At 37.0% G+C, this 23,936-nt stretch overlaps 1 protein-coding gene across 24 annotated transcripts in view; it reads right to left on the bottom strand.

The window, feature by feature from the left end:
• The window catches only part of kmt2cb (lysine (K)-specific methyltransferase 2Cb), a 67,785-nt gene extending 56,771 nt beyond the window's left edge, over positions 1 to 11,014 (bottom strand). For 17 of the 24 annotated variants that reach the window (XM_023965546.2, XM_023965550.2, XM_023965548.2 and 14 more), the window contains exons 1-3: positions 10,232 to 10,857; positions 10,027 to 10,073; positions 5,432 to 5,620 (exon numbers count right to left, since the gene is read on the bottom strand). In XM_023965546.2, the coding sequence (XP_023821314.1) occupies positions 5,432 to 5,619 (188 nt within the window). In that variant the 5' untranslated portion in view covers position 5,620; positions 10,027 to 10,073; positions 10,232 to 10,857. The other 7 variants (XM_023965547.2, XM_078935235.1, XM_078935237.1 and 4 more) reach the window with 5 other exon arrangements.
• Between the last annotated feature and the right edge of the window lie 12,922 nt (positions 11,015 to 23,936).

The following is a 23,936-nucleotide window of genomic DNA, read 5'->3' as shown; positions in this document are numbered from 1 at the left end:
CTACTGCATCCATGTACGCGTTAACGGTGTTTGGGCACTGAAGGTAAAGAGTTAGAGGTGGAACCAAAAACGATGAGCAATAAAGCCCTTGTGGCAATGTTGGCACAGCACGGTCCAACAATTGTACTGCAAGAAGGCCTGTCCATGAGCTGGAAACTGATATTTTAACACCCTATAACTAAGATGTAAAACAAAAAACTATACAAACACTATCAATGTACATATCATGCAACACCAAAGAAATCTGAAAATACTATAGTTAGTTAGACCGCACATGATAGACTTGTAGCTGTATTTTCAGTGTTTTTAAATGCATATTTTTTTATGTTAAAGAAAAGAAGAAAAAAAACATTTTGTTTGATGATACAACAGAATGAATTGCACTATATAACCCCAAGACAATAACTGAGTGAAAGAACTGAAAGTGTGGCATCAGCACAACAACCACATCTACATTTGTAACCAAGTGCCCACATGCAAACTCATGCAGATGCCAGCCCACACCAACTCATACTCATCTTTTAATTTATACAGAATAACAAAAATGGTCACGGTCAGCATTTTGCTGTAAAATCCTAGGTTAGCCTAATTTTGGAAGCAAGATTTCATGATAATAATTATCATGGATAAAAATTAAATGGCAACATCTACTGTTGGCATGCAAAGGGGGGAAAGCAAACTCAGCCAAAAAAATAAATAAAGTGACGTAACTCAGTGGTTCTCAGGAGGATACACAGGGCTCGAAGTCAGGGAGGAGAGTGGGGCGGTGGGGTAATTTTCAGTGTCACTGGAGAGAAAAATCGCATATGGCTCCAAGCCAAATGTACCCCTCCCTTTAAATATTGTCCATGGAGAATAAAACTAAACACAAGAACACCAACAGAAGTCTTTAATAAACCTTGTCAATTACATGCAGTTAAGGTCCAGAAAGACATTACAAAAGAAGAAACGGCCTGTGGTACAGATTTTGTTTTTGAGAGATTCCAGGGTGGTCTCTAGGCTCTTAATAAGAATGTGTAATAAAAAGGTTTGCAGTTGATAAATGATGAAAATTGCACAACTGAATTATAATATTTAAAACACAATTTAGTAACAATGTTAATTGTCCATGTGCTGTACAAACTGCAGGGACTGTAACTCTTTTTTACTGCTGTCATGTCTCCATGCCACCCCTTGAGGTAATAGCAGAGGCCAAACTCCTGCCAAGTGAATGGGTAAGACACAACAGCAAATTACTTTGTTTTTGACCAGGCAGCTGTCTCTCAGCTGATTCAATGATGACTGCAGGCACAAAGGAACTGGAGGAGAAGCATATGTCAATGGTCAGTGTCAATTGCTATACTCTAACTATTCTAGTACTCCACCGTCTCATAAATGCCCCCTCCCCCACCATTGCGAGGGTTCTTTCACCCAGATCCAGCACTGCGTAACATTGCCAATAGAGCCAACCACCTCCCCTCCCCCACTGCCCCCATAGCCTGCTCCATAGGAGTAATACATATATGTTCCAGTATAAAGCATTACTGACCATTGGTGAAATGAGACAAGTGGATAAAGTGAAACTTGTATGTTTGAAAGCAGAAGTATTTTCCCTGATAAACTGTCACAATGTGAAAATACAATGGTGTAAAATCATTTCCAATTAATTAATATTATTTCTAAATATCCTTCATATTAGTGGTGTGTTGAGCTGTGGATATAAAAATGGCCTTTATATATAGAGGGGATCATTTTCATAATATTTACATTTTTTTTAGTCCATTAACTCTTTTAACGCTCTATTCTTTCGACATCCATATCTCTTCACTCGTTGACGCAATTAAAGTAATTCCAGCAGAAACCATGCGTTGATTTGCAACACTGTACAGCAGTGAAGTGCTTACGTAATTCACAGCTGTTTGAGGGGGAAAAAAGTAGATTTTTGTCTGTAGTATTGCATAACAGCGCAAAACTGCCAAGAAGAGCTGCTTTTCTCCGCGAAAGAATCAGCTGATTCGCGGTGATTGCGTAAACAGCCAAAGATTTTTCGTTACGTCAAAAAGCGAGTGCTACTTAGATGTTGCTTGCTATAGCGCTGATTTTAAAGTGTTAATGAAGATGCTTCAACTTAAGGCCAAGTTAAACAGCAAAATTCTTGAATTAATTTTATGCAGAAGTTCTGATTTCGGTTGATTGTTTTATTGCAAAATTATAGATTAATTTGTAAAATTTCCATAAAGAAATTTTTTTTTGTTTTGTTTGAAAAATGTTACACCTTCACTGTTTTTTTTCAAAATAATAAATACTAATCGAGAAGCTGTTTTAAAAAAAGATAAAATAATTTCTGTAAAGGTTAATTAATCCAAGAGGTTCCAAAATCCAAAGGGTTGGGTTAAAAAAAAAGAAAAAAAAAGACTTCTAATGGAATAATCACACCCACCTGCATGTGCATTGTACAGATTTACCCTTTTTTGCCCTGCAGATAGCCTGTATCTACCTGTAAGGGCAGTTATGACTAATGCATTAGTTGCCACATAAACAAGTAAAAAGATACAGTTGACCAATCCACAAATTTATCCCTGGAGCATTGGAGCCTTCGCCACCCACATAGTCAGACAAAACAGACCCTTCGAATGTTTGGTTTCACATTTGCCCTAATAATTAATCTACAGGATGAGAAACATGACGTTCGACAAACTAACGCAACACTTTTGCTATGTTGGACTTTATCTACTTTAATCAACACAATGAATGCAAAAAAAACGTCAAATTACAGGCCCAGGAAGGAACTAGTCAAAGATGCTATTTCTTTTCCCAAATATATGAGTGGAGGTTGTTAACCTTTATAAAGTCTGTATAGTTTTTTACATGCTAAAAAAATTACTTAAAAAATATATAAAAAAGGAAAATAAAAACTCTTGTTTTAAGGAAAAACTTTCTACACAGGAACATTAGAGGGTAGATGTGAAGGATGCAAAAAGTAACATCCACGTGTAAATGCCCAATAACATCCTTAATAGGTCTCCTACAAGGCTGTAGCAATGCCTGCAACCATTTAGCTGTGTATTTTTTTTACTCACAAATATTTAGGACTTGTGTTCAACAACCGACGTTGCACAATTCACTCCTTCCCCACAGTCCCACCATAGGAAAAGTGGGGAGGGGATAGAAAAAAGTGAAAATAATGTTGTGGTAAGTAGTTCCAGCCAGCACTCAGCTGCCTGGAAAACCTAGAGAGGATTCTGCTGCTCAAAAAGGAGAATATCCAGTATATTCGGCAGCAATTAGGTATTCAGAGCAAATAACCAGACATCCATTCATCTGATGAAACGGTTTTTAAACAGTAAAAATTCGGACCAATGCAAAATTAAGAAAAAGAAGAAAGAAAAATCAATTAAAGAACCACAAATATATCAAATACATGTAAAGTTACTGTAAGTCAATATTTGTCCAATTGGTAGAGTTCCCCTACCAAAATATTAGCTCACAGTTGTGATTCTTTTAGGGGTTTTATGGTTTATTTATGTTATAAAGTCTTCATAGCTCAAAGTCTACATAGCTCAAAACTAACGCTGAACCCTTTAACAGTAGAAATGTAACAGGAAGCACCTAAATAACACACTTTGACATACCGCAACTCCTCAACCGTTCATGGCATCAATACAAATCAGCCGATTTTAACGCAGAGAATAGCAGCTGGTCATATCGGGGAAAAAATACACTTTTCTCTCCGTCAAAATGAGCTAATTCATGTCAATTGTACATGCACTTCAACGATTGTCATGATTGTCTGGTTCTGCTCAAGCCCAGAAGAACAAGAATTTTTCCTAAAGACGGGACTGCAAAGACAAATACAAAATTAAGAAGTTAAAAGTGTATTCGGAAAAGTATTCGGAAAAAAAAAATACAGTCTTAAAAGTACAACTTTGATAAATCCAAATACAGCTATACCAACGTATATATGTGACAACAATGCATCTCAAACTAAGTGCAATACACCATCACCTTTCTAACAAGTCAAACTATATTTTGCACACAAATGTTATTTTCATTTTGTTAAAAACTCAAAACAAGCAAAAACAGAAAAAACAAAAATGCCATAGGGTTACCAATCTTTTTTTTTCTCTTGGGGTCACGGGGCTGCCGGAGCCTATCCCGGCCACTTGTGGGCGAAGGCAGGGTACGCCCTGGACAGTTCGCCAGTCTGTCGCAGGGCCGCAATCACACACCTAGGGACAATTTAGAGTTGCCAATTAACCTATGAAGCATGTTTTTGAACAGTGGGAGGAAGCCGGAGACCCCGGAGAGAACCCACACATGCACGGGGAGAACATGCAAACTCCACACAGAAATGTCCCCCATTGATGTTCTGGTTCAGGTCCCCCAGATGGAACTTGAACCGGGGGCCTTTTTGCTGTGAGGCAAGAGCGCTAACCCCTGGCCCCCGTGCAGCCCGGTTACCGATCTGCTTCTTTAAAATGGATAAAACATTGGGAAGGCACGCACTTTACAAACTAACAAATACATAACACATGCGCGCACGCGCCCATACACATACAAAATGTAAAACCGGACCTTTAGCTCCAGTGTTGACATTCTTTCGACGAGCAACTCAACTGTTTACACATTCAACGTAATGACAGCAAATTCTGAAGTGGAGCAAAGCTGCTTTGTGCTGATGTGCAACACTTTAGTTAACAATGTGATGCGTATCGGTGCAAAGCCGACACGAAAAGCTAAATTTCTTTGCATCAGAATCAGCATATTCTCGCTGTATAAATGGCCGAAGAGTTACGGTATGCCAAAGAGTGCGTGTTATTTAGGTGTCGCTAATATTATCTGTGGTCTTAAAGGGTTAAAAGTTAATCCTCATGGCAACTCTTTTTTACATTTTGTGTTTTAAGAAGCCAAAAAAGGTAATTTTATCCTGTGCAGAGGTCTCACCAGGGCAACACAACTCAATGGCAAATTCTACTACGACTCATTGACAAAAACAACGGTCACAGTGCCAAAAATCATCCTTTTAAATTAAAGCCAACTGTGCAAACTTTATATGATATAATATAATCATATGACTTTGGATCAAACTCCTTTTGGTGACACGGGAAATAAACCTATTATTTCTCGAATTGTTCACCTGAACCAAAACATTTTTGATAGAAAAAAAAATGGACAAAAAAGTAAAGCAATAGTCGCCAATTCTGCAAGCCTGTTTAATGAATGTTTTACTGGCCTCTCCCCTACCAAGAGTTTTGACGCACTGCTGTCTTTCTTGGTACAATCTGTCAGATTTTTATGTTAGAAGTTATAGAACTCCCATCTCAAAAAAGGATCAACATCCTTGATAAATTCCATCATTTCAGTTTAGCAGCGACACTAATTGAGAGGACTTGAGGAAAAACCCATAACCGAGTAAATTAACCGTTTGTGTAAAATAGAGGTAAAATCTTACTTCTTTTTGTTCTTAGATGTGGATGGGGGTGGTGTCTGGGCTAGGATGGCAACAGCATCCTTGCGTGGCCTGCCACGGGGTCTCTTGTCTGTGTGGACAGGGCTTCCTGTGGATGTGGCCCCTACACTGCTAGGCAGCGGTGAGGGAAGCTGATCAGAGGGTTCCACAGACTTATCCTCTGATGACATTCTAAAAATGAATACACATAAAAATACTTACAAGAACGGAAAAAAAATACAAAAATCTACACATCATTTGATTAGAAAGCTTCAAATTTAAACATTTCAACTCAAATATTTTTTATAAAAGAGAAAAAATGTCATGCATGATGGATGCACATTTTTAAAAAAGGGTTTGTCAACAGCAACTGTTGTGCTTTACTATCAGAAATCACTTCAAAAAGCACTTTTCCCTATGCAAATCTACTTTGTTCCCATTTAATTTAAACCAAACAAAATAAACAAGATCCTGATACTTTTGCAGTAAAAAAAGAAAACCCATTTTGTCAAACGCAACGGATATTTTTGCAAACTTAAGTTGTTGACATTATTATCAATTAATAATCATTGAGTTTAGGTATTAAAGAGCATTTTAAGACAGCATTTAGACATTACCAACTTAAATTTAGTTCTGTACAATTATTAGTGAGTTCACTTGTGCAGAGATGCTGTAAATGATGCAGATGAACAAATCTTTAATGATACTGATACTTTCAACATTTACAACTGCTGAAACCTCCAGTAAGTTCTTGACATTTGCAGACAAGTGAGCAATTTGTTCCTAAACCTTTTCAAATGAAACTAATTTCGTAGTATTTGACAAAAGAAATCCTTTTTTATTGAAGTCTACTAAAAAGTTAAACCACTTCTGAGGGAGCTAGTAACATTAAACAATACGATGACTTAAAGTTGGGCTTTTGGGTTTAATAAAATAAGAGCCTGGTAAAGTTTCTTCTCAATTTAATGGAAAAGGGAGATAAAAAAGCACTTCTTGTTCCTAAGATTTTTTTATAGTTCCATACATGTTATACAATATGGTCATTAATCCATTGATTCAGACAAATTTTGTAATTTTTAGTAGTAGCCTCGTTATACAATAATTATGGGCTGTAATCATTTGGAATAAAGGGATAGTTTTTCCTCAAGCTGTTAGAGCGTACCATTATTGAAAAAAATGAACCTGCCCAATGTTAGGCTACAGGTTTCAGGAGATCTGCATTGTTCTTCTAGTCTGTAAGACCAAAGGCAGCATGTATGGGTGGAATGAATGACAACATTTAGCTAAACGCTAGCAGGAAACAGAAAGAAAAACGGTTTGATTATGAGGATTTGTGGCGCGATATTCATGGAGCGCCGCTTTACTCAAATTTTCTAACTGCTACCACTGGTATAACCTGGAGATCTTGTTCCCTCCACATAGTGCTAAACTAAGCCTAGGACCTTCCAATTAGTTGGCAATGAGCTTCAAAATTCCAAACAGTTTGCCCTGCACACACAACAAAATGAAGATGCAGCTGAACTATTAGACTAAAAATCTTAGTCTGATGACAAAGATCAAGCTGCAAATTTTATTCTTTTAATTAAGAAACCTTGGATCAAGAAAAGACAAAAATTATACTCCACGACGCCAAAAGGTTTCTTTTGAATAAATTAAAGGCATGCAACATAGGTTTTCGTGAGGTGTATAGCAGGTCGCTGGGCTTGTTTTGGCAATGTGATTTTGAAAGCAATCCTTCATTCCTTTGGCTTGACTTCATAATACAAATATTAAGAAAAGAATGCCTTCAGTAAGGGTATCTCCCAGTTGCTAAGTAGATATCATTTTACATTTGGACTACTGTATGGCCAGAGGGTTCCTTTGCCTCCAATACATCATGATATTGATACTGATTTTATTTTCTACCTGATAATCTACCAAACATCTTGTATCAGTTACTTTACACCAAACTCTGAATTTTTTTTTTTTGCCAAGCATTTTTTTTCAAACAATATTTTTGACATGATAAGACTGTGAATTAGACACTGATATTCTTCTCTAAGACAGCTGAAACTGCTATGAGGTGGGAAGTAGGTAAACATTATAATAATGAACTCAACAGTTGTAGTAGCACAACTACAGCACTGTTATATCTGAGCGGATTAAATGAAAGATTCTGTAGTTGTAACATGGTGGGCATAAACCATCAATAATTCATTTAGCTTAGAAAATGATGACATGTGACAATGTAAGCATTTTGAAAAACAACATTAAGGTAGGTAGGTAATCTGTGGCTGCATAGGTTTCATTTTTATCACCAAACCTCAAAGAGGATGGATTCTATGAAAAGTTCCTTGCAGCCAAAATCATGCAGCATCTTTGTGTTGTGCTAACAAGAACAAAATAAAAAATTACTTTGTCTCTAGCATAGACTTCCCTCAATCTGCAAAGCTCCCATCCACCTGCATTCAACACTATGGTCCATCTCAGCCAAAACTTATTTCATGATACCGTGTGCGCAAACTTTCTACACAAAAGCTGAAATTTCATGCTAAATATTAGTGTCACCCCTCAACCAACAGCTGAAAGGCTAAGGGTCCAACATCCCTGTACCAATGGATGTAAGAGCTATCAAAACAACTTCAGCCTGGTGCGCTCAAATATAAGGATAACACGCCAAATTATTTGCCAAACTATGGATGGGAACATGACTATGGAAGCAATTTGTGCAATACTTCAACTGCAAAGACCAGAAGATGACATGCTACAATTTTAGGTTGTGCTCCTAAATACAAACTCCCATTGATTATGTTGAAAATCCTGTCAGCCAGCATGACAGCATTACTTTTCTATTACAGATGGCATTTGTTGACATTGATTGACTTTTTTTTACTTATCACATCGCTAGTATTCAGGAAGAAAGGATATAAGATCACTAGAGAAGAAATCTAACAAGAAGGAAGCCATTTACTAAAACACGTCAAGTTTAAAGATTTTTTTCCTGTGGTTCAAATTGGTCTGTGTCCATTATACAATCATTCGTAGAGTACATTTCGTCAATTAAATAAGATGCAACAACATGAGCAGATTTCATCCTTAAGATCTGATTCCTTCCCAAGTGACAGTATGAGAACTAACATGTTTTTATATGATGGTCACCATACAGAAAAAAAGAAGAATTCAATCCTTGTCTGCAATTATATATACCTATTTTAATATTTTAGGTATATATTCTTGCTTTATTAAAGTAAAAAGGCACACTTTTTTGTTGTGGTCCTGAAGGTATTTTGCAAACAATTATTTTAATGGGAAAAAATTGTGTAGCTTTGGCAGGTGTCCATTTAGTATTTTCATCAGAGCTGCGTTAGAAAAGATTCCAGTTAAATAAAAATAAAAAAAACAGTAGAAGTAAAAGTAATAGTTTGTGTAGATATGTTTAACAGCTCGAGGCCAAATGGGTTACAAAAAACCCCAGTTTTTAGTAATTTCCTGGAACAAAAACCCTTCATTCACTCTAGGATTAAATAATTTCTTTATTTATGTCAATTCTGGCCTCCACTACAAGGTCTGCTCGGTCACATCCATTAGAAACACTTGTCAAAAGAAGGTTAACATGGAAAGAAAAAAAAATTCTATTTCATGTCAGTAAAAGCTCTGCTGGATATATGGGGCCACACTGGTTTTCAATGAGGAAACAAGAGGAGATCTGTGAGATTTGTAACATTACATGTATGTAACTGACTGTGCATGTCATATAAGGCTTGGGTAAGCAGCAGTCACGACCACCAGGGTACAATTGAAAACATGCCTTCCGATAGCTTTTGTCAAACCAAGCTTGGGCACAAAGCAGCTGCATAAAAGCTAGCGAGGGCTAGCGTGTTGTTTTAAACAATGTCGCCTTTTCTGCGGCAGATGAACCTAACATAGGCATTGTCAAAATTAGTCAAACTGAAAGTAGGCTGATGCCTACGTCAAACAATACAGTACAAAGGCAAAGGCATCAACTACTACTAGCGAGACTTAAAGGGGCTCGCAAAGCAAACAGGTTACCACTGGCTGTAGTTAGTTGGCAACTCACAGCAACTGGAGGCTGGGGTTAGATGCTAAACATAATGTCTCATGATGTTAATACCGACTTTAGGAAGATGGCGCTAAATATGTATTAATCATCATCAAAGCACCAATACTTATCGGTGTCCAACACACAAAGGTTCGGACTGTTCAATCCAGCGGAACTGTTTCGAGGAACTAACGATGCTTCACAAAAAGTGAATGATACGTTACACAACATACAAGGCTTTGGTTTACAGTCTACCTTTAACAATTGATGTCGGCTGTACACAACTGCCGATTGGCCGACTTGTGCAATAAATAAACGCGACAATAAGCCCATATATATATTTTTTGCCCTCCGAAGTCGGCGTTATGCAAAATATAATGAACCGTCCCGTTTTATGTTCCGTTCCGTTGAACAGTCTGAGTCATGAAAGCCAAGGCGGCGACAACCTCCCCCAACATCAGACTGAAGGATAATGTTGGCTCAGACTCTCATTTGAAAAGGCGAATTCTGGGTAAATATAGCCAACACAAACACAATGCAAGTGAGGGTTTTATCTTACCTTCCGGCCCTATGGACAGCGAATTATCCTCTTCATGTCCAAAAACACTGGGGAATAAAAACGTCGCACTTTTATCACACAGCTAGCTAGCAAGCTAACAAGGCTAGCTAGCTTCTCTCCAATGAAACAACACAGCCTTTCTCAAAAATGCACAGCGCATCTATAGCATTGTATTCCAGCGTTGCAATGTAATTCCAAACTTTACCCATTTGACGGGAAAGCAGCTGATGTAAATCCAACAGAAAACCGCTTCACTGGCAGGCGCATTTGTTGGGATCACTTTCCTTTCTCCAATGACAGCTGTCGTCGCACGAGTTCAGGTTATATAGCTAGTTGGCGTTAGCCACCCAAGTCTATGGCCAGCAATTTTTTTTTATCATTAACACAGACACACAAAGAAACCCCGAAATACACGCCACTGCAAGAGCCCCGGGAATAAAGCAATGTAACACAATCCTTTTTAAAGGTATAGCGTTGTGCAAAGCAAATGTTGGATGCCGACTGCTGGGTTGGCAACAACTGGTTCTATTTTCTTCAGCTGCGACAAGCTGCGGGACCAAGCGGCTAGTTAGAAGACTCTCGTAACCACTCTGCCACGCAGTAACAACTGGCTCCAAAAATATGGGAAAGCAAACACTAGTTTGCAAAAAACAACATTATGCCTGCCACGCGGAGCAAAACCCCAAATTCCCACGATTTATGACAAAATTAAGGGAAAGATGACGCCTCGGTGTAGTCTAAAAACGATGGCCATATCTAATGATAAGTGGCATCGAACCACATCCCCCTCCAGGCTCCTAACAATCTAGATCCACCACCTACTGACAGAACTTGAGCAAACAAATACCTAGTAATCCTCGTGACTCCTCAGGACGGTGCCACTTCAAAAACCCGTCAGATTTTAAACACGTTGATAGCACGACATGCAAGAAAACAGAGCGCAAACCGTTTTACATTCTGTTCAAAATACTCTCTGACCCTGCGGAGGGATACCAGCATTTAGTAAATAAAATAATGGCCAGGAAGTAGCCAAAAGACGGAAACTGGATTCTAGTCTTTTCGGGGGTGGGAGTGTCAACAGTTCAGTTTCCAGCCCCTGCAAACCTTCTCTAGCGACAAAGATCCTGCCGTCGTCGGATTTCTACAATTATAAATGACTAACTCTGGAATAGATGTTATATTTCATCCGCAACGGCTTTGGTAGTTTAGAAAAATAGCCGTAACTGCCCCCTCTCTGCCACCAAATTAAAGCGTCCCCTTTTAGACTCTCTCTCTCTCTGTCTCTCTCTCTCTCTCTCTCTGTGTCTCGCTCTCTCTCTCTCTCTCTCTCTCTCTCTCTCTCTCTCACACGCACGTACGCACGGGCGAAGACGCACACACAAATGCATACACACACGCACATACACAGCAGGCATGGCATTATTCATCGCCTATCAGGCAGACATACTGTACATGCAAGGGTTAACTTTGAGAAGAGTCCCCAGAGGTCGGCTTTCAGCGGCTGGATGGAACATCGTTATCCGTGGACTCAGCGTGCTTTTCATGCCCGCAACGATCCACCGCCTGACCGGCTTCCTTAGATAAGACACGACGAGTATCTCCAGGTGAAGCCATGAGGTAAAAGAAATGGACATAAACATAACCCCGTCCCTTCAAACTGTGCCCGGTTACCGCTTTACCAAACCGTGAGCTCCCCCTGGTGGCTGAGACCATACATTACTATTTTTGGTTGTATAATTTAAATGCCTCAAAGCATCAGGACAACAAATTGCAAAAAAAACTTTATTGACAAAAACATTGTACACTGTTGTTAGATTATTATATTTTTAAATTTGACTTTTAAATTCCAACCACTCCTGAGGAAGGAACAGCTTTCTGCCTCATCTTTGTAGTGGGATTTTTTAAACGCTTGCAGAATATACACAAAATACACCTTCTCAAGCTTTTGAAAATGTAAACTAAACACTGACTAAATCGAAAACTTGTATATGTGTATAAAAACAAATATTTTTGTAATGTCACTAATGGTTTATTGAATATTATGATGCTTAAAAAGGGGAAAGACATTTTAAGTGTACTTTACTTGTAATATCGGTGACATCAGTAATTTAGTCTGATCCAAAAGTTCTCAGAAGCTTATCAGCACCACTGATTGTTGAAGAATTCACCTGTCTTTTTTTGCATCAGATCTCAAAGGTCAGTAGGGTTTCTGACATCAACTGAGTTGGAGACATTGCACAATACCAGTGTCCTTTATTAAGTTTTGACCTTTCCGCTGGTGTGCATTTACACCACTAACCAGTATTGACCCAATTACTCTAAAAGGCTTGAGGCCGATGGTCAGAGTTGTAACATTCACACTCGTGCACATGACAAGCAAATGATGAGGCTAAATGGATAGTAAATTAAAGATGAGATTTTTAAATAATCATTTGAATAGTGTGAATGTTTTTGTAACCAAAGTAATTATGTGTTACAGAAGCTGAATGCAAATTAGAATAAATATTTACAGAGTTTTTTTTAATTACACGTTTAATCATATTAAAATGATTGGAAAAGGCTTCTTAAGTAGATATCTAGTTGTCAAACATTCAGTTAGTTTCAGACACAATTTATGTTCTTTTTACTTAAAAAGAAAAAGAAAAAACTTATTTTTTTACAGTATTTTATTAAATTTTTAAATAACAAAGCAGTCAGCACAGGGTAAACTCAATCAGTTACACAGGTTGTAGTAATGAGAAAGATTTTGAGTGACATGGACCTCACTTACCACCATATGTTCCATCTGATCTAAACTGCTTCACCTCTCCCCATCAGTTTCTTGAGAAGACAAAGGAGGAGCATCCCTTTTGTAGCAGACCTATAAGGTCATCAAGTTAAGAAGGGGTTGCCAAATCCGATAAAAAATCATCATCATCCCCCCTTAAGGAATCTGAAACATTTCTTTGTACCATCGGGTAACTCTGGGAGGTTTCTCTCTGATCCACTGCAAAAGAACACATCGTCTCGCTGGGAGCAAGAGTTTTTTCAATAATATCAACTGTGCAGCAGTTACAGGAAGTTTCTTCTGAGGTATGGAAAAGGGCCGGATCTAGTTTTATTGTTTTGAGTAGTATTGAGGTAAGTTCTTTTGCAACGTTTTTCCAGAATTTAGATACTAACGGACACAGCCAGAAACAATGATAGTAGGTTCCTGTCTTTTTTTTTTTTTTTTTTTTTACATTTGATGCATATATTGGGGAACTGGGGGTTAATTTTCTGTAAAAGGTAAGGAGTGAATTGTAGTCTGTGTAATATTCTGTACTGGTTTTGTCTTAGCCTGTTGCACAATGATAATTGAAAAAAAACCTTTTAATATTTTGTTTGACATGCATTAATATACCGGTGATATAAATGATGTACATTTTATAGAATAAAACAGAATACAATATATTTTTAAAATTTTTTTCTGAACATTAAAACAGAGTATTAGGGCCAACATTCATGAAAAATACATGAATATAGAAGAATGAAGTCGTAAAATTATAAGAAAAATGTCAAAATTGTATAAAGATACAATTCTGTACAATTATGAAAATAGACAAAATGTTACAAGAATAAAATAGTAAAATCAGAAAAAAGTCAAAATGTTATGAGAATAATGTCGTAAAATGAGAAAAAAGTCCAAAATTTATGCCAATTAAGCCGTACAATTATTATAGAAAATTTGTATCATTATGTTTTAGAAAGTCGTAAGTTAAAAAGAAAAAAAGTTATGCTTTTTCAACAACAAACTCTTATAATTAGCTTTTAAAATGTTTCAACAAAGACAATGGAACATAACATGTTTAATTTATGATGTAAGACATCGTACTGCTCAAGAATCTCACTGACACCCCTTAAGGCTACTTTTTTTAAATATAAATGTTACTTTTCCCCCCCTAAAGTTATAACTTAATTTTTGAAAAAAAGCATGAATTTTTTTCTTTAAAAATATCGACTTTTTAAACCACAAAGTTACAATTTTATTCTCATAAAATGTTGAATTTTCTGTCATTATTTTACAAGTTTATTCTTGTAAAGTGTTAACCTTTTTTATCCTAATTTAACAAAGTATTTCATATATAATTGTTCTTTTATGGTGGCCCTAATACGCTGTCATATTATGTTACATATAAGTTTCACTTATAAATAAAAAAAATGCACACATTTAGTTAAGAAAAAGTATTTAGTAACAGACAGACAGAGGGCAGCAGAGCTCTAATTTTACTGCCTCTGATGACAGAAATCTGATCAAATTACACTTTACAGACCAGCACAAAGAAGACAGACTCTCTCTTTCATATGCTTTCCACTTCTTATAATGCCTATTGTTCACCTCTTTGCTAAATAAACAGTTCCCTTTTGTGACGTATCACACTCGAGAGCCATGCTGTCCATGACTATAAACGAGATGAAAGGAAACTGAACAATCTGTTCCAGTCGGTTCAGTTAACTTTTATTTGTGCTGCTCGATGTTCAGAGACTCAACTGAGGAAATTTTTTATTTGTCTGTGTTCATTTGTTTGACATTCATTGCATATTCATTTACAATGTCTTCTTTTATTGCTAAAGCAAAGGAAAGATTTTGGGGTGAAATAACACATCACCACTTTCTGAACAGATAGAGACTCAATAAAAGTTATTTTTTTTATTATTGCTGAGCATAATTTCACGCCCTATGGCTATTAACCTCATGGAGTCCTCTATGAACAGAATATACCACTTTGGAATACAAAAAGATTTTCTAACGCTTAAAACCTGAATTTATGGAGTAATCCAAGTCATCGTGTGGGTGTTATTTCATGAAATGAACTGGAAACTAATAGCTTTTATCAGTTGCAAGTTCTCTTCGTGGTAATTTTCATTCACTCCACGCATGCAGTCACTAACTTTCATGTCATTATTCTAAATTTGTCTCTGATGTAAGCAAAACTATAGTGAAAAAAAAGACCAACACCTATAAGGAAGCATTAAAAGTGAAAACAGACAAAACTTTATTAAAAAAAAACATGATTATCAGTTCACTGCTGTCTTTAAGCTGTTTTAAAAGCATTCCCAGTGGTCTTTTAATTATGATTATGCTTTTTAAAGCAAAGAATAAAGAAACAAACTCTAGTTTCTAGGACATAGTCTCTGCAGAGCGGCAGTAGCTCATTAAGAATTTGCCTCTGAGTTGTGGGCGGGACCATTGCCACGGAGCAACCCCTCCGCCATTCCCCTCCCCCGTTGCTGAAAGCTTGGAGCAGAGTATTTTCTACATCACAAATGCAATATTTTCAAACTGCATTTTCTGTCTGCTTCTGATTAACAATGATTTCAATTGAAAAAATGCTCAGGAATCCAGTTTTTAGCTTAATTTTCTTAATGTATGTGTTCTTCATTATCATATCATAAACACAGTTTTCATCAGAGTGGGTCTTTAATGAAAACGTTTGCTGCTTTTTATGTTTTTCTTAGATCGTTTCTTACAGGTCTTCTTGCCTTCACCCTTCAGTGGCTGGGATAGGCTCCAGCAACCTACTGTCTCCAAACAGGACTGAGTTTGGAAAATGGATGGCTGGAGGTCTTCTAAAAAGAATAAAGGGCAAATGGTTCCAGAATAACAGGACATCTGCCAGTTAAAAAGCAGATGATAATATAATAGAAGAAACGAGAAACATGAAACCTGACGGTTTCTAAGCTCTTTGTCTGCCAAAGAAGAGGTAAAGCTGGATTCAGCAGAGACATATTTTCCATCATGACATGCAAAGCACATTTTAGAATGTTTATGTGTGACAGTTGAGCAAAACCACTGGGAGAAAACATGACATTACGCATAAAGAAACATACGTTTGAATGTTTCTGACATATGAATGTCGTTTTTCCAAGACTTGGATGTTAAACAAATTATGTGTTGGAAGCAACTCAAGTGGTTGAAAGTGGAAAGAGACAAAAAGTGAAAGAGACAACAAACGCGTCCTATCATCTGTTGGGAATAAAGTGCTCAGTCTTTACAAGCTTTGATTAAAGCTGTGAAATTCAAAAGCTGTTGATTTTTTTCAAGGGTGCATTCAGTTATAAAGTAAAGTGATATTTTTTTTAATCTATTCCAAAAATTTAAAAAAAGCTGCTGAATTTTTTTTTTTTATCTACATCAATTATAGATGAGTAATGACAGAAAAAGTGGACTTTTATGTCACTGCTGTGCGATGCCACATGTGGATCCTCATAACTTTCTCTGTCTGGTTGACCTTGCAGTCTTTTTAAGCCATTAAGGGAATTTATTCTACTTGGGAATTTTATTTGAAATGATAAAATATATGGAAATTTTTCCCCGCTATGAAAAAAGTAAGTTAAGGGAGAGAGGATTTGCTCCTCTTCTGACTTTTGTGCTGACTTTAATGTATGAAGTCCCTGCTTGATGAACAATTCTTTTGCCCATGGCTGGAGGAGCTAATTAGAAGCTATTTATAATCATGTGGGGAAAATATCCAAAGAGTTACGAGAGGGGGAGCAAAGAAAAAGAGAAGGCTAGAAGTGGGATGTATGTGGGAAAAGCCGTTTGAGTGCTGTGATGGCTGAAAGTTCACGTCTTGGCTGCCTGACATCAAATTACCAGATTTAAGTCAAGACAGAGTGGAATTCTTCTCCGCTGGAGCAGCGCAGCAGCGCTTTGTGTGACATTCAAGAGCAGCAATGGCAGCTGAAAAGTGACTCGTTAGATCAATCTAAAGTTGCACATTTAGGGAACCTTGTATGACAGCTGAGGCTGGGCGTTATGTAAGAAAACCCTCATGGGGCTGCGGACAGAGAAAAAAAAAGGGAGGGGAAATGTAGATTAGGAAAGGGGTAGAATAAAAACAAGAGGAAAAGAAAAATGTCTTGGCTCAATACCCCAAGTTTCTATATTTGATAACATAACCTATGATGCAGCTGCAAAACCAACAAGACAATAGAAGAGTACACATTTCCAATTTTATGCCTCCTTAGCATAAAAAAATAGAATATCAAGAAATAGTTAAATATTTTTTGTCATAGAATTAAAAAAACATGAAATTAGTACGTAGGTTTAAACTTTTATTTCTTGTAATATTGACGATTTTTCACTGCAGATGACGAGAACCTAAAATTTTGTGTCAGAAAATCCCATTAGACCAAGCAAAAGTAATGCTTTCAGCAAATGTCAGGCTTCTGAGAACTATGTTCATGTTTTTGTGCATTCCGTAGTTATTTTATGCTTCATGCTTATCCTGCATGAACTCATGGAGGCGATCAGTTTGTGGGAGTGAGTAATGGAAGTCTAGGTTCCCTTGACAGCTGCCTTGTTGGGTCTGGAGATTGAACCAGCTTTTGGTGGCTCTGCCAGTCTTGGCCGCACCAACTCAAAAATAAAAGTCAAATCAGGGTCTCTATGCAGCTTGTCAGCAGAGGGCAGCAGGAAGTGCTCCAGAATGTCCTGGTAGATGTCTGCATCAACTGTGGACTCCAGAAACCACAGTGGACCGACAGCAGCAGATGATATGGCGCCCCAAGCTGGACACGTGCTGAACTATCTGCAGTGCGGGTTCTGGGACTCTCCACTCTTCCTGCTGACTCTGAAGACTTTGATTTCCAAATAAATTGTAAAATTGACTTTCATCCAAAAAAAAAAGAGCCATCGAGGAAATGGTTCCTTTCTTTTTCTCTTTAGCCCAGGTAAGACCCTTCTGATTCTGTCTCTGGTTCAGAAGTGGCTTAACACGAGGAACTCGACATTTAACAAAATGTCAAGCAAAATCTGGCAAAATGTGTCCATCCATCCATCCATCCATCCATCCATCCATCCATCCATCCATCCATCCATCCATCCATCCATCCATCCATCAAAAGAAGCTGCTGAATCCCTTTAATGGTAACAGGGCTGCCGAAACCAACCCAGCTACTGTTGGGTGAAGGCACTGATGTGCCCTTAACAAGTTGCCCATCTGTTGCAGAGCCACATACACACATTCACACCTAGAGACACACACATGTAGAGACTCTGCAGAAACGATATGTCCTAGAAAATAACGCAGGGTTTTGGATTTTGGCTTAAAAATGGCATAAAAATAATTGAAAATAGATCAAAAGATGATCAGAGTGGGTGAGAAGTGTGAGCAGAAGATCCCTGATTGTAGAGTAATAGATAAATGATCTTGCAAGCATTTCAAATGTTGTCTTTTTAATGCTGTGCGTTTATGTTGCTTTCATGATGTCCACTTTTTTTTATTCTTATTTATACGGTTCTGTTCATCTGTCAAAGTGAGAAGAGAGTTAGTGATACCCCCATTTTTATTAAAAAAAAAAAAAAAAAAAAAAGGGAAAAGCAACAAAGCAGTGAGCTCTCTTGCATGCATACCCAAGAGGCCTTATTAAACTTTAGGTTAAATCCCTTTGTGCTTTATCTAACACTTCCTGCCAGAGCTCCCCCCCAGAAGAATTCCCTAACAATTCCGGATTCTCTGCAGCGCTCAACATCCTCTGAGACACGCAAGGCAATGTACAACACTGGAGGTGCCACAATGATGCAAGGTGGGAAGAAGACTGTTTTTACTCCAAATTCCCCAAAGACAGAACAAAATGCAGGCCATCTCACACTTGTCTGTCTGGTTTCTGAGATTATCATATTATATTGTTAGAAATGTTTTTTTGGCTTCTCGCAGGGATTTCTGAGGGAAATCAACTCTGTTGAAAGATGGCAAACATGCTGTGGTCTCAAATGAGTTCGCCACTGTCCCCGTTTTTTTTTTTTTCTTTTTAAATAATTTGTTTTCCAATGATCTCTTTTGTGGCAAAATCCTATGTTTTCCCGGGAAATCTAATCTAGTCATATGGATCATAAAGCAACATATTTGTGATATAAATCGGCTGTTTGGTGCAAAACAGACCTTATAAAATGTCTCAATCCTGCTGCGGCAATATAGATGAATTGATTGAAGTAATGCGTATGGACTCAAGAGAAAGTGAACTGAACTGTGAGGCACCAGGACTGATGCTGCGGTCCCTGAAGTCATCTTAGAGAGTGCAGTGAATGTGACAGGGAGGATTGAGGTGGGCTCAATGTTAAGAGCCCGGGCATGTTGACTTTATGAGACTCTAAATCACTTAAGGGGGTCATTTTGAGTCTGGGAAAAGTATATTATAAGAGGCATTAGCGATGTATTCAGTGGCATTTATGATTTTATTTATGAAATAATCTATGAATCCACTGAAGCTCAGTTACATTTTCATTTGAGTTTAAAAGGTTACACCATGCCCATAAATGAAGAAAGATGTCCACCATTACCATTGAATAAGCCAGTAATCCTCAGAAGTCCTTAACGTTCTTTCATTTTCTTTCTGTTTCTTCTTCCTATTATTGGTTTTTCAGTTTTATAAATGCCAGAATGAGACTGACCTCTGATGACTTTCCTATCATACTATAGACTGTTTTCTGTGCACGTTCACATCATTTTGCTCTTTTTTTCCGCTTTGAGGACAGGCAGCAAAGACATTTTAATGAACCATTAAGCAAGTCAAAGAATAATTGAAAATATTTGTGTTACATGGCATCTTTCTGATTAGAACAAAGCCCTGAATATTCACAGTGAGCTGCAAGCATGGCTCTGAATACTAGACAGCAAATCTCTCTCCTCATTCTTCACGTTTTGAAGCTGTCATGTTGTTTGTTTACACAGAAATGAGCTGTGGGAAGTGTGGGTAGTTTCTTTTAGAGGGGAGGGGGTGATTTGTAGGCATTCATATTTCTCTCATTAATGCTCCAGACTGGGCACCATGTCAGAAATGGTTTAGTAGACTAATAACTGTTATGTTATGTCTGTGAAGACAGAAAAAGCTGTCCAGAGTAATTATTATTGTACTGGCTGTTGGAACATAACTTACTTGTTAATGTTATTTATTTCTCATGCATTTAAATGTTCGTTGTAGGGAGAAAACGGAAATGGAGCGGACAGACCCTTTGGGGAAATAGTGAGGTACAGTCCATCCATCTGATTATTCAAGCATGTTCCGGATGAAATATGAATTCATCTGGGAAAATTTAGTACAGTGCACCAAAGGGAAAATGAAATACAGTGTGTTTCAATGGATGATCAGACCGCCACAGAGGACATTAAATCCAGTTTGAAATGCTGCTTTTTAGCGTTTAAAAAAACAAAGAAGTAAAATAAAATAGTGCAATTTTACTCCAAATTGAGTGGGATGTCAGAGCTGATAACATTCAGTTTCACTACAGGTATTTGACAAGTACAAATTTCATTATAAGACACTCATACATAATATATTGGTTTATTCAACAAACCTATAACAGCCTGTCAAAATAAAGCATGAAAATGCCATTTCTTTTTAATAAAAGTATGTTATTTTCTATTTTTCCTCATTTTAGCTGATGCGTATGGCTGTCAAACACTAATTTGACCCAAGAGTTGCATTATCTGTAGCTCCTATTCCCTTTTCTATAATATTCCACTCTTTTGTTGTCAGAAGAAATGTAGTGATTTTGTTGAACTGTCAATTAAATACGATGAATTACATTTAAAACACATATAGAACATTACTTAACATCAAATATTGATGCCCTGTGATACTTACCCATGTATATATTAATCTCCTGTCAAGGCAATGTGGAGACACTGAAGTAGACTGGAGAGAATGAAAATCTAATTTATTCTTAGCACTCAGATAAACAGATTCATAGGTGGTTTAGAGATTTAGATTTAGAGCTACAATTATTTTAACAATTAGCTCAAAGCTGTACCTGCTTTGCTGCTCCCCGAGTATGCAGAAAAAAACATTCAGATTATCCTGCAAAGCACTCTCCTGTTGCTGATGATGTGCCAATTAATGAGCCATGTTTGTTCTGCACAGCCTCTCATCCTCTTCATGATCATGTTTGTGAACCGCAAAGTCAAAAATCTGAAGTGCTTTGCTGCAGTAAATGTTCCTGAACACAGTAATGATCTCAACGTCTCACTGACACGGTAACGCTGGAGTGGTTGTTGCCGTCCATGGTGTTAGATTGTGGTTTGAATCCATCTCTGCCTCAATATCTTTGACTTAATGAGTCTCATTCAGTGGTTTAAAGGATTATTTCCAAATAAAGAAAAAGGAATATTCCTAACAAATTTTGAGAAAACTTGTAGATATATTTGTCCTACATTTCTCAGCTGGAAAAGGAAATTTTGGCTCCACCTGTCAATATTTTAAAAATACAGCATAAGATTCTTTTGTACGGTATTTAGGTTATGCAAGCAGTGGGTGAACAAAAAGGATCAATTCAGTTTCCATATCCATTATACAAATGAAAAGTCACTTCTATTCAAATGGAATTATTTTATATCCAAAATAATCAATGACTGAATGGCATTTCTGAAAAATATTGTTATTGTCGGATGTTTTGTATTCCAGAACATTCCACAAAATTGGTCAGAAAAAAACACAATTATTTACACCCACTGCTAATATCAGTGCATTTGTTTGTTTATAACTAATAAATCAATACCAACAGAAACAAACTATCAGAAAGAGGCCACATGCTTCTTCTTCTTTTTTTTTTCTTTTTTTTTTACAGCCATTGGGCTAAATTTCATGTCCTTATTTAGCAACACATTTTCACACGGACAGACCTGGACAGGATGAAAACCATCCCAAATTCAGGTGATGGACTAAATGTGAGCCTTCTGAAAAAGTCATGGTGCAAGAGTCCAGAAAATTGCAAGAATTCTCCCTGCTGACTATCAAACCTTCACTTCAAACTTTGATGAGGAAGTGGAACAGACTGAATTCACTGCAGACCTAACAAAGGTTGTTTGTTCTAAGGGAGCTTTTTGTGATGGTGCAAGATATTAAGATATCAAGTTTGCTTCTTCTCACTTCTTTTCAAGCTATAAATCAAGATCTACTCGACTAATAATCACTGTATTTAATGAATCAAATGTGACTTAAGTGTGCCTTCATTTTTGTTTGCTTGTTTTTTTTCAATGCATTTCATCCCGCACACACACACAAACACACACACCAGACATCACAAACATCAGAAACAGAGAGAATTGTTTTGTTCGGTATATAGAAGCAATAAAAGCTTTTTGAGGAAACAACTGCCTCTGATAAAAAATGGAAACAAGTTAATAACAAAAAAGCAGCAAATTTGAGATTTGAGGACAGGAAATTTGTAATATTCCTCTTTGTTGCAACAGGTCCGGATTGTAGACAGTCCAGCATGTTTTTCTGCTGATAAATAAAGAAATTTAATTCCAGAATTAAAATCACGATTTCCCCCAAAAAACAATGAATATTTTTTTTAGCATACCTGTGACACATCTCTCTTTTAGCAAAGTTGTTTAAATTATTCTGCTCTATACAAGGTACGGCATTTCAGGACAACCAAGATCCAGGACACATAAGGAAAGTATCAAGTTATTTGGGGGAATTTATGTTTTTGGAATTTTGTTTTAATTTTTAAAAATGTAATTTTTTAATCAGTTGTTTTGCTTTTTTAATTGTCCTTGTGATCATTAATATGTTAGTGTTGAGTGATTTGCATTGTACTGACAACCACTGACTACAAAACCACACAGGTGAACTTAATTATATTTTTTCTCTCCATTTAACAAATCAGTTCAAATCTGTGTATTATACACACAATTATTCCAATTAATTTTAAAAATCTATTTATGCTTAGTCTTTGTATGTTTTGCCCCTTTACATGGAAGCTTAAGTGACTAAAATCACCACTCCAGGGGGGTATTCCAGGAAGCATGTTTAAACTAGCCTGACTTTAAGCCTGAACTCTGGCTGAAATCCGCCTGAACTCGCTTACTCTGGGTATGTCGGTTCCAAAAGACCGGGTATGAGTTGGCGTAATTGCGCTCGACTTGGTAACCCTGGGTTAATGCTCGTGCACGGAAGGTACATAAAGACATTCTCAATAGATCGCCGATTTCCGGAGTCACCATGGAAACGCGTGGAGAACCAAAGAGAGCGCAATACTTTAGTGAGACGGAGTCTGAGATTTAAATGACGGCGTATGAAGATTATACATCCATCAAAAAAGTAATACGGCTGCATCATCAGAAGAAAGAGTTTCTGCTTGTAGTAGAACAGACAAAGTAAACGCACAAGTTTCTGATCTTATTTCAAGTTTCCTTGTGACGCATATATATATATATATATAACTTATCCAATTTTGCCACCTTAAATGAAATACTTCTATTGGTAACAAGTAATTGAGTTAAATTTATTCAACCTAATTTCTTACGTCTATAAAACTCAATAATTGTTTTTACAACTCAAATTTATGTATTTATCCAACTAAATGTCATATTACTCCAATTCAATTAATATTTTTTCCATCTTAATTAATTATAGTTCTTGATCTCTCATATGTCTAAGTATGAGCCGTCAGATATACTCATTTTTATAACAATAAAAAGGACAGGGGAAAAAATGCACGTTGCGCTCACATTCATTAAAGAATTATCCGTCTTTGTCATTCCCCTTATCTGAGGTAGGGGTGCTATATAAACTCATCATCCTCTCCTTTACTCTTACTCATGGTGCAGAGACATGAGCATAGTAGGACAAGATAACTCAGCAAAACATGGCAAAACACAGTAAAACAGCTAAACAACTAAAAAAATTTGGTCAAAAAGCCACACTTAAACCAAAATCCGTCCAGACAGGCAAAGGAAATGGTATCCCACAATCCCTTGCGGTGCCGATCTAACAGCAGCACCAAAGTTACACCTACTTAATTGAATTAATTTGAATGAAAGTAAAATAACTGTCTGATAAATACGTGTTATTTTTAAACTGACTTAACAAACAAATAATTTATCTTAACTGAAGCAAATAACTAAGTTAGATCAAAGTGAAAAAGTTGAATTTTCCAACAT

Source organism: Oryzias latipes, chromosome 17 (genome assembly GCF_053564925.1).
Source record: "Oryzias latipes strain Hd-rR chromosome 17, Olatipes_Hd-rR_3.1".
Taxonomy (NCBI): Eukaryota; Metazoa; Chordata; class Actinopteri; order Beloniformes; family Adrianichthyidae; genus Oryzias; species Oryzias latipes.
Note: the sequence above shows the minus strand (reverse complement) of the source record. Positions and strands in the feature narration are given on the sequence as shown.